We start from the raw sequence: 13,326 nt of genomic DNA, 5'->3' as shown, positions 1-13,326 counted from the left end.
TATATCGACATGTTGCTGTTTCTGAGATGTAACTCATGCTAAGAAAAAAGCAGTTTTCTTAAAATGTGTATTCAAGTGCCGTAGTATTAACACAGCTCTGCAATTCTGCTTAAAATATCTGCAAAATCCTGACTTCCCGGAAAATTGTTGGTGGTGATGGGGATCGAGCCCGTCGACGAAAAGTAAGTCAATATTCAAAGGCTTCAAAACGTTATTTCTTGTTGTTCTGTGAAATAGCAATGCAAAGACCGATGACAGTGCCAGTCTTGAGCTTTCCAATGAAGCATTGCAATTAGTAGTAAGGTTATTATCACCTAAGATATCTTCCATCAAATATTAGAATTCTGCCATTGTCTTGCTGTAGAACAGGGTTACTTTCAGTCTCTTGGGAACACGATTTGCCGGTCTCAGATCGAAAAACACTTCAAAAAGCGGTAATAGACAATGAAATTTCCCACCTGATAGCACCTCGGGTTTCTATATATCCTGTCTAGAATTTTCATAAATCAGACGTAAAAATGGCCAATTTCGTCAGATTCCAAATTTTTGCCATTGGGTCTAATGTAAAGCATGGCTACTTTCAGTCTCTTGGGAACACGATTTCTGTACCTACCTCAGATTGAAAAACACTTCAAAAGTCGCAGATAGCAGACGATTTAATCTACAAGATAGCATCTCGCTTTTTTCTGTATCTGGTCATGTATCTTCATAAAACCCTCTCAAATATAGTCAATTTAGCATTAAAGCCTATGGATTTAGAAGAATTTTCATATCCGACTAGATTTGGGCTACCATGTCTGTTGACCGGGGGCCGTGCAATATGGCTTCCTCTCCCTTTCCAGTGATGTCGATTTTCCGCTTCAACAGTATGCGTTCGCCAGGAATGGAGTTACCGTTTCGTTTTCATTCACGTGGAATGGTGGAGTTTAGATATGTTTTGCTCGAAGGCAGAGAGGCGAAAATCTTGCGAAAATCACGTGATGTTTGTCGAAATCTCGTAAAATGTCCCGCCCGAGCAAGGTCCAAAAGTCCAAAAGATGAAGATGGATGGGGAGTGGGTACGTGGCGTGCTGTGGATGACTACCTTCCTTCAGAAACCGCTAACAGATATCCTTTGAGTACGATACTTTGCTATTCGCAAGACTATTCGTAAGACTATTCGTAAGACTATTCGTATCAAAACAGTGTACCTCGAAATCATATATCATCTTGTTTCGATGTAATATCGGAGAATTACGATAAAGTCAACAGTGATGAGCTGAAGAGTAGGAGTAAGTATCTATGCTAAGCAGCCGCAGGACATGAGAGTCATGTATCTTATAAGTACATGACATTTTTGTACGTGGAGAATCATTATCGAGAGCGCGGAGCGTACGCTTAGATAGCAAACCAAACACCGTCTCATGAAAAACGCGCATGACCACAGAGAAGAGCGCTCTCCAGTCAAAGCTGATAGAGACGGAAATCCCCGTGTAGGCCACGAAACTATCTACAAAACTTCCGGCCGACGGGCACCACATGACGGGGAAGGGTTAGGCAGCATGGCGATAGAAAAGACTCTAGCGATCGAGCCGAAGGGTCAGACACTGTGGGTTGGTCAGATGCCGGAATAGAATATCTGGAGTAGAAAAAGTAAACAGAATGAAAGAAAAGATTTCAAGTTGATCATACTCTTCATAAGAATCTGAACTATAGAATATGCTCTATAAATAGCAATATAGCAAGCTTGTTAATATTGCAAGAGCACAATGTGTAATCATTGCACACCTTCTCAATGTTGGGTGTGATGACTCTTTAGCACCCTGGGTGTGATAATGTTAGAAGCTCTAGATAAAACATGAGGCCATGCCATTGGCCTTATCTAAACAATAGGGCATGATACAGTGTGGCCAAATTGGTGATGTTGCGGGGAAAGTCACCCCCAATGAAAAGTATAATGACATCCTCAGAAATTTTAAAATTACATCATCACAACGTTTTTGTTGTGAAAGCATACCTAGTGTAGGAATAAAGACTATAAATGTTCCAATGTACGATTCGCACCGTCATACTCGTACTGTCGCGCTTGCAATGTGTGTTTTTTTTTTAACATCTTTGATGGATTTTTTTTACCTTCCACCAGAGCTTGACGTCAGGTATAGTTTTTTTCCACATAACTTGTAAAAACTGCACCTAAAATGACACTGAAGACGAGTTTTTTGAAAATAGTGACATCCTCATACGACTTTTTTATACATCCTCCCCCTAACGCTAAACCAATTTGGCCGCACTGGCATGATAAACATTCAATAAAGCACATTATTTGGGCTGGAGCACTAGCAGGCATGAGCAACAAACTTGCAAATGAATCACCTTGTAATGTAGGTATTGTTGTAGATAGATAGATAGAACTAGATGCCGGCAGCGCTCTTGCGTTGCCTTGGGCCAGAATTGGAGGAACGAAACTGAGGGCACACACCGGGCAAAACCACCGAAACCCAGACTGAGCCAACGACTGAGCTTGGACTGAACCTGAAACCAACCGAAGCATCCCAAAAATGCTTGGAAGCACGTGAGATTCATGTGGAGATCTACCTACAGTAAGATATGAATTAACTGCACGTGCATAGTTCATGTCCCAGGCACCCCAGTGCAGTCATTTTCATAACATCATGTAGCGTGTGTCTAGTTTTATCAGTGTACCGACTTTTGTGTCGCTAGATCGACGTTTCCCGGGATCAGAGGATCCCTCGTCAAAACCGTTATCCGCCCCCCGCACGCGCAGCTTGCACCCCTCGGATATTATCTCGCCGGAATGTCGTGATCAAATGTATTCTTCTTATGACCTGCAAGTTTTGAACCAGTTAGAGCTGCCGTTTACCCTGCAGGCGTGGCAACGTACGAAGGGGTGCAATCGGCTTGCACGTGCATAGCTCATGCACCACAGAGTTTAGCTCAACCAAATGTGCATTATTTTGGAGGCCTTGCCTGGGACTACCATTGAACCGATTTTGAGGTTGATAGCTTAAAATTTCTTTGAGCCAGAGGATTTCACGTCAAAACGGTTTTCCGACCCCAGCACGTGCAGCCTGCACCCCTCGCAGACGGTGACCCCCCTGGAAACTGGTTCAAGGTGTTACCGATGTGTCCCGCCAGTATGGCTTTGCCCGTGACCTCGGGTTGACCTGTAGCCTTGACAAAAAATTTCGTGTCACCGAAACTTTGAAGCGGAATAGCATGTGCCACGAAGCACCGAGCGAACCGAGGCCAGCACCAAAAGTTTACCTCGCCGGAGACGAATCAAACGGTCCCACTTTCGTCCCGATCGGTCCACCCATTTTAATTCCAGGTCCAAAAAAGCTTGGACAAACTCACACACACACTCACTGACAAACAGGTTCAGCCGAACTTTTTTTCAGCGACCCACCAATGGGAATTTCCGGATGCAAAAGCATGCTATCGCATGCTTTTGATCCTCCAATTCTGGATAAATTTATTACATTAATCAGAACACGTACAAAACAATGCTTGCCAATTGGTGCCAAAGCAATATTGCTTAAATCGCAGCACCTTTCCGCTCTTACGTGCTATCGCCCGAGTCGGATCACCCCACCACTGCACGCACGCCCGCGCCGCACTCGCAGCGACCGCCGCCGTCCTTATCATTGTCAGCCACTCTTCACAGAAACCCTAATAATAAAGTAATAATACCTACTGTCTAACAAGCCTTCATGAGGCTTGCATTTTCTATGTACTACACCAATTGAGACGAACACTTCAATCTTACTTCTCAGCATGACAGCAATGAGAATTGTCAGAAATCTACTAGAAAAAGAAACTGACTGAATGAATGGAACAGATGATGGACCTACCACCAAGCACTATCTTCTGCTGCACCTGGTTTGGCTGCCCAGCCCCTCTCATCCGCCCCCGGCATCATTCAAGCATACACAGTTACAGACATGGATAGAGGCAGGGCATTGAGAGGAAATGTAGGAATTAGTACACCACAAATATATCACCGCAACCTGACCACTGGGCTTCAGGGCAGCAATAGATGGCAAAGGCCAAGAGCAGGCTGCCCAATCAGGGTGTGAGATCTGCAGTGCTTTACCTGTTACCACCCAAAGTTCCCAACAATTCTTCAGCTATGGGTACAGACCAGCAAATGCTACAACAAACCTACACATAAAAATGGTGGATGTTCAGGGTAGGTGGCCCAAGGGCATAAATCTTGAAATTGCAACACACATTGTGGCACTTTTTTTGTATTAATAATACTATTTCAAATTCTTGTAGCTTGTGAATTTTAAGGCTCTGTAGGAAATAACTTTTTAAATTTCAATAATTTATTTTTGGGTTATTCAGAGACGCATGCTCTGCTACAGGCCCCGAGGGCGCCTTTCCCACCTCTCCTAAATAGTCACCATTAAAATGTCGTACATGACCCACAGACAAATTGAAAGCAATTCAGCTGCAAGAAATATGAGCAGGTAGGTCTACAATCAAAAGGTGATTGATTTCCAAGCACTGCAGGTGAATTTGTTTGAGTGGATGATAAACCTACACCAGTTTTCTCAGGAATAAGGATTTTGACATGCCGAGAGGCGAGAACACCTTACCTGGCAATGGCCTGATCCGCCAGCTGCTTCACTCGAAAGAATTGCTTCTTCATCTTCTGATTGCTTTCAGTAAATACCATGCAGTATTCCTCACTGAACTCACTGAATAGTGTCTCAAATATGAATAAGGAGAGCAAGGCGAGGCACGTATCACAAACGCTGTTCAGTTTAGGCACAATGAGGCACTGTTACACCTTCACACTCAGCTTCAGTTCTCATGACCAAATTCCAAAGGTATGACTTGGGATTTTTGTTACTTTCTTGAAAATTACCCACTGCCATCACATATCTTTCTTTGTCGGAAATATGGAACACATCATAATTCGTCGGCCACTCCTCTTTTGCTAGGCGCAAGCCAAATTGTCTACAAAAGTGACTCGATTGCTACATTTGTGGTGTAGAAAGCTGCCATATCCAAAAAAATATTTCTGAGCTAGAGAACTTCCTTTACTATAAAGCACAGGACTGAAACCGTTTTATTTTCTCTTCCTTACAGTTTCAGTGATGAAAATGATTGACACAACTATGGCATGGAAGGAGGAGCCTCGGGAACACGGGGACCCGGGAGGAGGAGGGTAACCTGCACCAGCCAGTTGAAGACACTCGTGGGAGCCGTTCTCAGTCAAACCAGTCTGCGTACAGAGCAGCTGAATGACTAAGAGTGCACCCCAAAGATGTTAAGTCAGCAAAGGAAGACCTGACTGTTCTGTACACCAACTGTGATCAGTTCATCAACAAAAGAGATGACTTGTGTATGTTGATTTGCAACAAGGAACCGGACTTGATTCTTCTGACTGAAGTCATACCCAAGGCCCAGAGATTACCCATTGACCCAGCTCTACTTCAGATCCCAGGGTACTCAGTGCATCATAACTTTACTCCCCTGACCTCGAACCTAGGGAGCAGTGGCATCCGAGGCATCTGTGTATATGCCGCAGAGCACCTTAAAGTGAGCGAAGTCTTTTTTGATGCTTCAACCACTGAAAATGTATGGGTGTCACTGTCACTAAGGGGAGGTGACTGCCTACTCATCGGATGTTTGTACCGCAGCCCATCCGGCTCCGCTGAAGACAGTATCAACCAGATGAACCAACTCATCCGTCAAGCATGTTCCGAGACCTTCTCACACATAGTGTTCGTGGGTGACTTCAATCTCCCCCAGATTGACTGGTCGACACAAAGCTCTCCGGCTCCTGTAGGTCACAGTTGCCATTCATTTATTGACACCATCCAGGACTGCTTCCTCTTTCAGCATGTCCTCCACCCAACTCGTTATCGACATGGTGAAGCTCCCAGCATCCTGGACCTGATCTTCTCCAAAGAAGAAGGCATGGTGAAGGGGCTGGAATATCTTCCGGGACTTGGAAGTAGCGACCATGTGATGCTGCAGTTTACGGTCACCTGCTCCCCATTAGCAGGTGCTTACACCAGGATTTGCTCTGACCGCATTAACTTCAACCGGCTATCTAGCGTTCTTCAAGATGTTGATTGGTCTCCGATGGCTGCCATGGATCTGGACGGCGCCTATGCATTCTTCAAAACACAGCTTGTGAATGCCATCCAATCATGCTCATCCAAGAGGAAGAAACATGCAAATGTGAACTTCTACATGAATCGCCAGGCTTTCCAGCTGAGGAAAAAGAAGAAGTTGCTTTGGAGCACCTACTGTCGTACCCAGAGCCTGCTTGACCACGCCCGCTTTAAGCGCTGCAGCAATGAGCTGAGGAGGCTGACCAGGAGTCTTCGCAAGGATTATGAGAGGAAACTTGCTGCAGACCTAAAGCACAACCCAAAAGGATTCTGGAGGTACACCAACACCAGACTCCGGACCAGAAGCCATCTTGCAACCATGAAGGACAAAGACGGCTCTGTTGTCTCAGATAGCCAGAAGATTGCAAACATCTTGAACAGTTTCTTTGGCAGTGTCTTCACGGTTGAAGGACCTGGCACTACACCGACTCTAGACGGCAGCTTCAACGGTCCGTCACTGGAAGATGTCGATGTGTCTCCCCAGAAGGTTGAAGCAAAACTGGCTGCACTAAACCCACGAAGCTCCCCAGGGCCTGACAGTATCCGACCCAGTGTACTTCGTAACTCTGCGCGCGTCTTATCTCACCCCCTCAGTCTCCTCTTCAGGAAATCTCTGGACTCTGGATGTCTACCCGCAGAGTGGAAGACAGGGGAGATAACGCCCATCTTCAAAAAAGGAGATCGTCAGGAGCCATCAAGCTACAGACCCGTGAGTCTCACTGCAGTGCCGTGCAAAGTGCTTGAGTCACTGGTAAGGGACAGCCTACTTGCACACCTAACCTCAACTGGCCAGCTACATCAGGCTCAGCATGGGTTTCTCCCCAAAAGGTCTTGCACCTCACAGCTCCTGGGGGTGATTGAGGACTGGACTGCTGCCATGGAAGAGGGAGTACCTGTTGATGTGGCGTACTTAGACTTCGCCAAGGCATTCGATTCGGTACCACACAAGCGACTCCTAGGCAAGTTGAGGTCTTATGGTGTGTCGGGTCGACTCCTGAACTGGATCCAATCCTTCCTGTTTGAGCGCCTTCAAAGGGTGGTTGTTCGGGGATGCAAGTCAGCCTGGGCTCCAGTAACAAGCGGCATTCCGCAAGGCACCGTTCTCGGTCCTGCACTTTTCACAGTGTATGTGAATGACATGCCAGCACAGGTCACCAACACAGTGAAGATGTTCGCAGACGATACCAAGCTGTACTGCAAGATGACTGCCAACCACGATGGCCTGCAGGACGACATCGACGCTCTGGTCCGCTGGTCGGAGACATGGCTGCTCCCCTTCAATGGTGCGAAGTGCAAGACCATGCACCTAGGCTTCCACAACCCAGACCGCACGTGCCACTTGAATGGAACTGCTGTCGCCGCCTGCGAGGAGGAACGAGACCTAGGTATTATCATCGACAGGCAGCTAAGATTCCACAAGCAGACAGCCGCTGCCGTCGCCAAGGCTTCACAGATACTCGCAGTGATCCGTCGGTCGTTTGCGAACCTGGATGAGTTCACTTTGCCTCTTCTTTTCAAGGCCTTAGTCCGACCCTTCCTCGAGTTTGGGAACGCCATCTGGGGTCCATTCTCCAAAGAAGACCAGAAGAGACTGGAGAGAGTGCAGCGACGCGCGACCCGCCTGATCACGGACCTCAGAGACCTGCCGTACCCTGACAGGCTTCGCCGCCTCGGCCTCCCATCGCTGCACTACCGCCGTCGCCGTGGAGATATGGTGACCGTGTACCAGCTCTTCCACGGACTTCTGGATGTGCCGCTTGAGTCACTGCTGACGAGACACGAAGCGCAAAACACGCGAGGCCACCAGTGGAAGCTGAGGAAACCAAACGCCAAGCATCTTTCTCGCAGGAACGCGTTCAGCGTCAGAATCATCAACGATTGGAACGCCCTGCCAACAGACGTCGTCGCTGCTGAGTCGCTGTCGTCTTTCAAGGCGCGGCTGGACCGGCACTGGTCGAGCGTGATGTTCGACATCCCTACCCTGTACTAAGGACCATAGCCTCTCCGATTATGCCTTTCACTCGATACGAGCGGGACCCATAGGCCGAGTGGCCTTATAACCCGATGACCAACTAAGGTAAGGTAAGGTAAGGTAACTAGTTTCAGTGAGTTTCCATCGAAGAACTTGGGCAGTTTGCATTGGATAATCTGCGCCTGACTCACTGGCCTGACTAAAGAATAGTGCCGAGTACGGCCGCGGCGCCGGCGCCTGAAGCATGCTGTGCCGCATGGCTTACCAGTTCACCAGTCCGCCACTAGATGGCAGTAAAAGTCAGCGCCTGTAGCATGCTGTGCCGCAAAGTTTACTAGTTGATAAGCTGGCCACTAGATGGCAGACAAAGTCAGTGCCTGGAGAATACTATGCCGCATAGCTTACTAGTTTGTCAGCCCACCACTAGATCATGGCAGTAAAAGTCAGCGCCTGTAGCCTGCTGTGCCGCACGACTCCCTAGTTGATAAGCTGGCCACTAGATGGCAGTAAAAGACAGCGCCTGGAGAATACTGTGCCGCATGGCTCACAAGATTGAAGCAGCCAAAGACGGCCGACGAGCGAATGGCGACTGAAAATGCTTTGAGCCGACAAGTTTTGAATTTTATTTTAGCTAAGGACTTATTCGACCATGATATATTGAAGGACACTTTTTTACAGGCCATCGCCCCGTCGTTTCTGGGTAGTGGTTAATTGCCTGCGGCATCTCTCGACCATGCCACTCACGCGTGTCAATTAGCTGTCCCCTAACGCACTAGCACTGCGCTGTGTTCGGTGTTTTTATGGAATGAATACATGCAGCAGGCTTCCACCCGGCTGCGCAAACACTGGTGGATTTCCCGGGGTCCCGGGAGGTGGCGATCCGTTGATTAATGCTGAAGTTAGGGTGTTGGTTGAGACGAGCTAAACAATATTCAGACAAATAGGTACAAATAGCTCAAATTTCTCAATGAACGAGCAGCAGAGCCTCGGCAACATTTTTATTTTCATATGACACCTTTGGTGTTATCATATAAGGCATCATCATTGCGAAATGATCCTTCCAAGTCTCAACACTATGAGTAAATGCATTGCTGAGGCTCGAGAGTCGAGACGTTGGAAATCCTGGACACTATTTATGCCTTCAGTCAGACAGGGCCGTTACGGTCCAAACTCCATAGACAAGCGGACATACGGTTTTACAAGAGTTAGGCGACGAAATACTCAGCTTAATTATTAAGTAATGGGCACCATTAGGTAGTCCATACAATTTTCTGTAGTACCGCATAGTCGCTGCAGTCAAAGGTGTTCTGGTTTTTATGCTATATGCCAAAGAATTTTTGCGTGTAATCACCGGTGACACGACATATTTCTGCTTTTTTGGGTTGGGCGGTGAAGTCGATGACGTGATCACAATGAAAATGGCTTAGTTTTGTAGAACATTGAATTCTGATTCCGGCACGACTCTCGCTAGTCCATTTTTATTATAAATAAACCATTAATTGCGGTACAAAGTCAAAACTAGCCCGAAACGGCGCCCGCAGCGGCCGTTAGCAAAGCGGCCCTATGGTAAACAGGTTAGTTCACATTCCCGCCGCTATGCGAGTGGCGGCGGCGCCACCTGTCCTCATGTCCGCCTTGGACCGTAACGCTCAATAAAATGTACAGTATGTGTGTGTGTGTGATTTTTTGTTACAAGTCACAGATGGCTGGTGGGCCCGAGCCGCGAGGTGATGTAAACCTAGCCAAAAAAAAAAAAAAACAAATTTGTTGCATTATCGACCCAATTGCTGGAAGGTATTTCCCACTGACCAAATTAAGTCTCACCACACAGACCTTCTCCCAGACCTTCCCGTCAGATAACTGAATTCCTGTTTATATCCGGTTTATCCCAACAGCGGAAAACCAGCTCGCTCATTCATCAGCAGCCCTATATCCGGCGCGGGATCTAAATCACTGTATTTTCAGTCGGGTGACTGTTTTCTGTCGCAACGGTGACGGAGCGGGTCGATTTTAGCTCGTGTGTGGACCGGACGGTAGTGTTGTTACAGATGCTGATGTGGCGTTCAATGTTGCTGCTGCTGCTGCTGCTTCTGCTGCTTTTGCTATTACTGATGCTGGTGATGATACAAAAATTCTTTTAAAAAATGGCACACACTTCGGCTCATTAAATATATGCAAATATACCACATATAATTTGTTTAAACATTTTATTTGAGAATTTAGGTGGCAGAGATCAAGAGAATAAACCGGCCGTGGGCGAAACGCATCCCGCGAGACAATGTGCCCCTAAACTGCTCCTAGGTGGTATCGATGGTCAATGATCACGGCTGCTGCATACGGATCGCACTGTCCTGCTGGAGGCACCGTACGGTTTAGGTATCGGCTGCAGCTGCTGCTTATATCCGGCTTGAGACGTTGCAGTCACGAGGTGCAGTAGCTACCAGGATTTTCCGCCGCAGTAGCTAGTTAGCTACCAGAGCCCAATCTTACCAATGCCGTGGATGCAGATACCGTGGATGCCTACCACGGCGGCTGATCCACGGCACTCCATTTACCCAATCTCACCAATGCCGTGCCACGGCATTTCTATTCACGGCATTTTGCCCACGGTACAATTCAGCGCCAGCAGAAAACACGCAACGTGATTGGTCAATTCTTGTCACCTTCGCTATCGGAAATTGTGCGTATTGCTTGTGAACAAGTATAGCTCTCTATTTAAAGTTTTGTCGGGCGTTTATTTGTTTTAGAGCCATATATATATGTGTGAAGGATAAGTTATTTGTGGAAAACGTGATAGCAAACTATGAAAAACTAAAGCCTGCCTAAAGAATTCTCCTGAAAAGCGGATTACTGGCCTAGTAAAACTTCCGCGAGGACATTCTCGCGCTGAGAAAATCGAGTGGATTAGATTTCAGCTTCGTTTCGCTGCTCATCATTTATATTTACTTGCTGTTAAGATATTGCAACAATTTTGAGATAAAATTATTGAAGTAACGACCTAGTGATAGCTCCGTTGTTGTTTCTAAGACATTGGAATAATGCAATTGAAATGCAGCTCGTAAAGTTTAAACTTTGGGTATATGCACCCTTGCATGCACCCGGCCAGCTCAAGCTATAGCCTTATTTGCTGCTTTTTACGAGCACGATAACAAAAGGAATTACTCAAAATATTGAAGAAACCCGTCTACATCTCAAAACCATAACATATCAAGAAAAAGGCATTCAGTTCAGAAGTCAGATTGAGACGCATGAAGACAGCATGCTCCGTAGCTGTCTGTGCCAGACAGAAAGTGGTAAAATATGCATTGTGAGTGCTGATACTTGTTTGACAAGTTTACGGTATTTAATTGTTTTAAATTTTTACTTAAATTTATCATGAAGGATGTTTGTGAGACGTCCGGACGGGGTGAACACTGAAACACCCATATTATTATACTATAGCATATAAAGATGGGTTTGGCATTGGTATGATTGGGCCCAGATGCTAAAATCGGCTCCACGATCTCGTATGGATTTGAAAAATAAGACCATATTATGAATAAACATGTTTATTTTTATGGATTTGAGTGTGATTTTATCCCTGGAAAATACATGTTTTTGAAGTAATCACTATGCGTGTAATCGTCGTTCTAGATGTCAAGGGCATTATATGAAGAATTATTTACTTTAAAAAATAATAGTGTCAAATATTGCATAGTAACATCCTCCCAGCGACCTATCCCTTTCACAACACCCGCCATTCACGGCACTAAAAGGTGGCGTGAATGGAACGGCCACCGACAGCGCAAACAGCTGATTATTTGCGTTTGTTCTGCCGCTCTCGCGGCAGCTTGTGCCACTGCCCATGTTAAAGCACTGCCAAAATGCCGTGGATAAATATCGACCGCATGCCGTGAATGAGATGGCGTAAATAGCTATCCACGGCATTGGTAATATGCCGTTGCCGTGAATGGGCTCCATACACGGCATTTTGCCTATTCACGGCATTGGTAAGATTGGGCCAGGAGCCGTTTTTAAAATGTCACGATGCCTCTCAATGGTCACTGTTAGCATGTGGCTATGGTGTGTTCGGTATCAACTATAATAGCTCGCTAATCTAGAGGTGCTTTTGGAATTTGCATATAGCTTATAACTCGTTTATAGCATTTACCAATAGAAGCATGTTTACCGCGTTTGGGAAAGGCAAAGGCCGTAACCGGGCGCTTGCCTAGTTCGATACTCTAAAATGCATGCCCAGCAACAAAGTTAGCATTGCGGCACAACTGCTCAAGTTTGTTGAGCTCGATAGCTAACCTCAGCGGATATTTTCAGCAAAACAGATCTTGTTAGCTGTTGAGCCAAGTTTTTACCGGGTCAGTCATACGGCTAAGTTCTGTAGCTTAGTCTGGGGCTGCCGTCATCGCTTCAGGGGCCTCAGGTGTACCAGAGCAGCTAAGTCATTTGATACCTGTTGCCGCCTCATCACGTTATTCCGATACGGTATTGTACATATTTGTAAATAGTCTGTCATGTGGCGGCGCCGTTAGTTATATTCGCGTGCGATGCCCGCGAGATTTAATTTAAATTTCCAGGTCATCGAAAAAGGCTAAAATTGGTGGGTTTTCGATTGCGGTATTACGATGCGTAGTTTTGTGTATACTAATTGATTTAGCTCTGAGCCGTAAGATGCATAAAGCTTTAACGACATGACATGACATGACATGACATGACATGACATGACATAGAGATGAACTAAGATTTGAATAAATCATTAGCTGAAGTTTCGCATTTCACCAAAGGCATCTCACCCAACGAATCGAAAATAATGTCCGTTACAGCGAACAGCGGCTCGGCGGCTACAGTTAAAGCTTTAGCATTTAACTTAACTTAAAGCTGATGGATTAAAGTAAAGGCTTAAAGTTAAGGCTTTGTTCGAGGTCGAAGCTTGCATTTAGTTTAAAGGCTTTGCATTTAAAACTTTTCACAGTTAAGTTTAAGCTGATGCATTCAAGCTAAAGCATTTAGTTAAAGCCAGTGCATTCAAGTAAAGGCTTTAAGATAAAGCTTTGTGCGAAGTTAAAGCCAAACGAGAAGGTAAAGCATAGAACTATGCAAGAACAATGACATATTTGGATGTAAGCGAGATTAAGTTGGCAAGACTGCAATAGCTTGCGAGATGAGGCCTAAGAATGATTGCAAAATGTGAAAAGCTCTTGTATTTCCAAGGAAACGACGGCTTTAGTG

The 13,326-nt window shown here is 46.0% G+C and overlaps 2 protein-coding genes across 2 annotated transcripts in view; one reads left to right on the top strand and one right to left on the bottom strand.

Moving 5' to 3' along the window:
• The window catches only part of LOC122369541 (rho GTPase-activating protein 44-like), a 45,169-nt gene extending 40,227 nt beyond the window's left edge, over positions 1 to 4,942 (bottom strand). The window contains exon 1 of the mRNA XM_043344361.1: positions 4,602 to 4,942. Within this exon, the coding sequence (XP_043200296.1) occupies positions 4,602 to 4,681 (80 nt within the window). The 5' untranslated portion in view covers positions 4,682 to 4,942. The remainder of the gene's footprint in view (positions 1 to 4,601) is intronic.
• A 2,327-nt stretch (positions 4,943 to 7,269) lies between these two features.
• On the top strand, positions 7,270 to 8,121 carry LOC122369538. The gene has a single exon (XM_043344338.1). It carries the CDS (start codon positions 7,270 to 7,272, stop codon positions 8,119 to 8,121), a length of 852 nt encoding a protein of 283 aa, XP_043200273.1.
• The last annotated feature ends 5,205 nt before the right edge of the window (positions 8,122 to 13,326 follow it).

This window comes from Amphibalanus amphitrite, unplaced genomic scaffold, assembly GCF_019059575.1.
Source record: "Amphibalanus amphitrite isolate SeventyFive unplaced genomic scaffold, NRLGWU_Aamphi_draft 001047F_arrow, whole genome shotgun sequence".
Taxonomy (NCBI): Eukaryota; Metazoa; Arthropoda; class Thecostraca; order Balanomorpha; family Balanidae; genus Amphibalanus; species Amphibalanus amphitrite.
The sequence above is the reverse complement of the archived record's forward strand: the minus strand, read 5'-3'. Positions and strand labels throughout refer to the sequence as shown.

Coding starts and splice junctions, on each gene's coding strand:
- LOC122369538 (XM_043344338.1), top strand. CDS start 7,270: ATGCCAGCACAGGTCACCAACACAGTGAAGATGTTCGCAGACGATACC.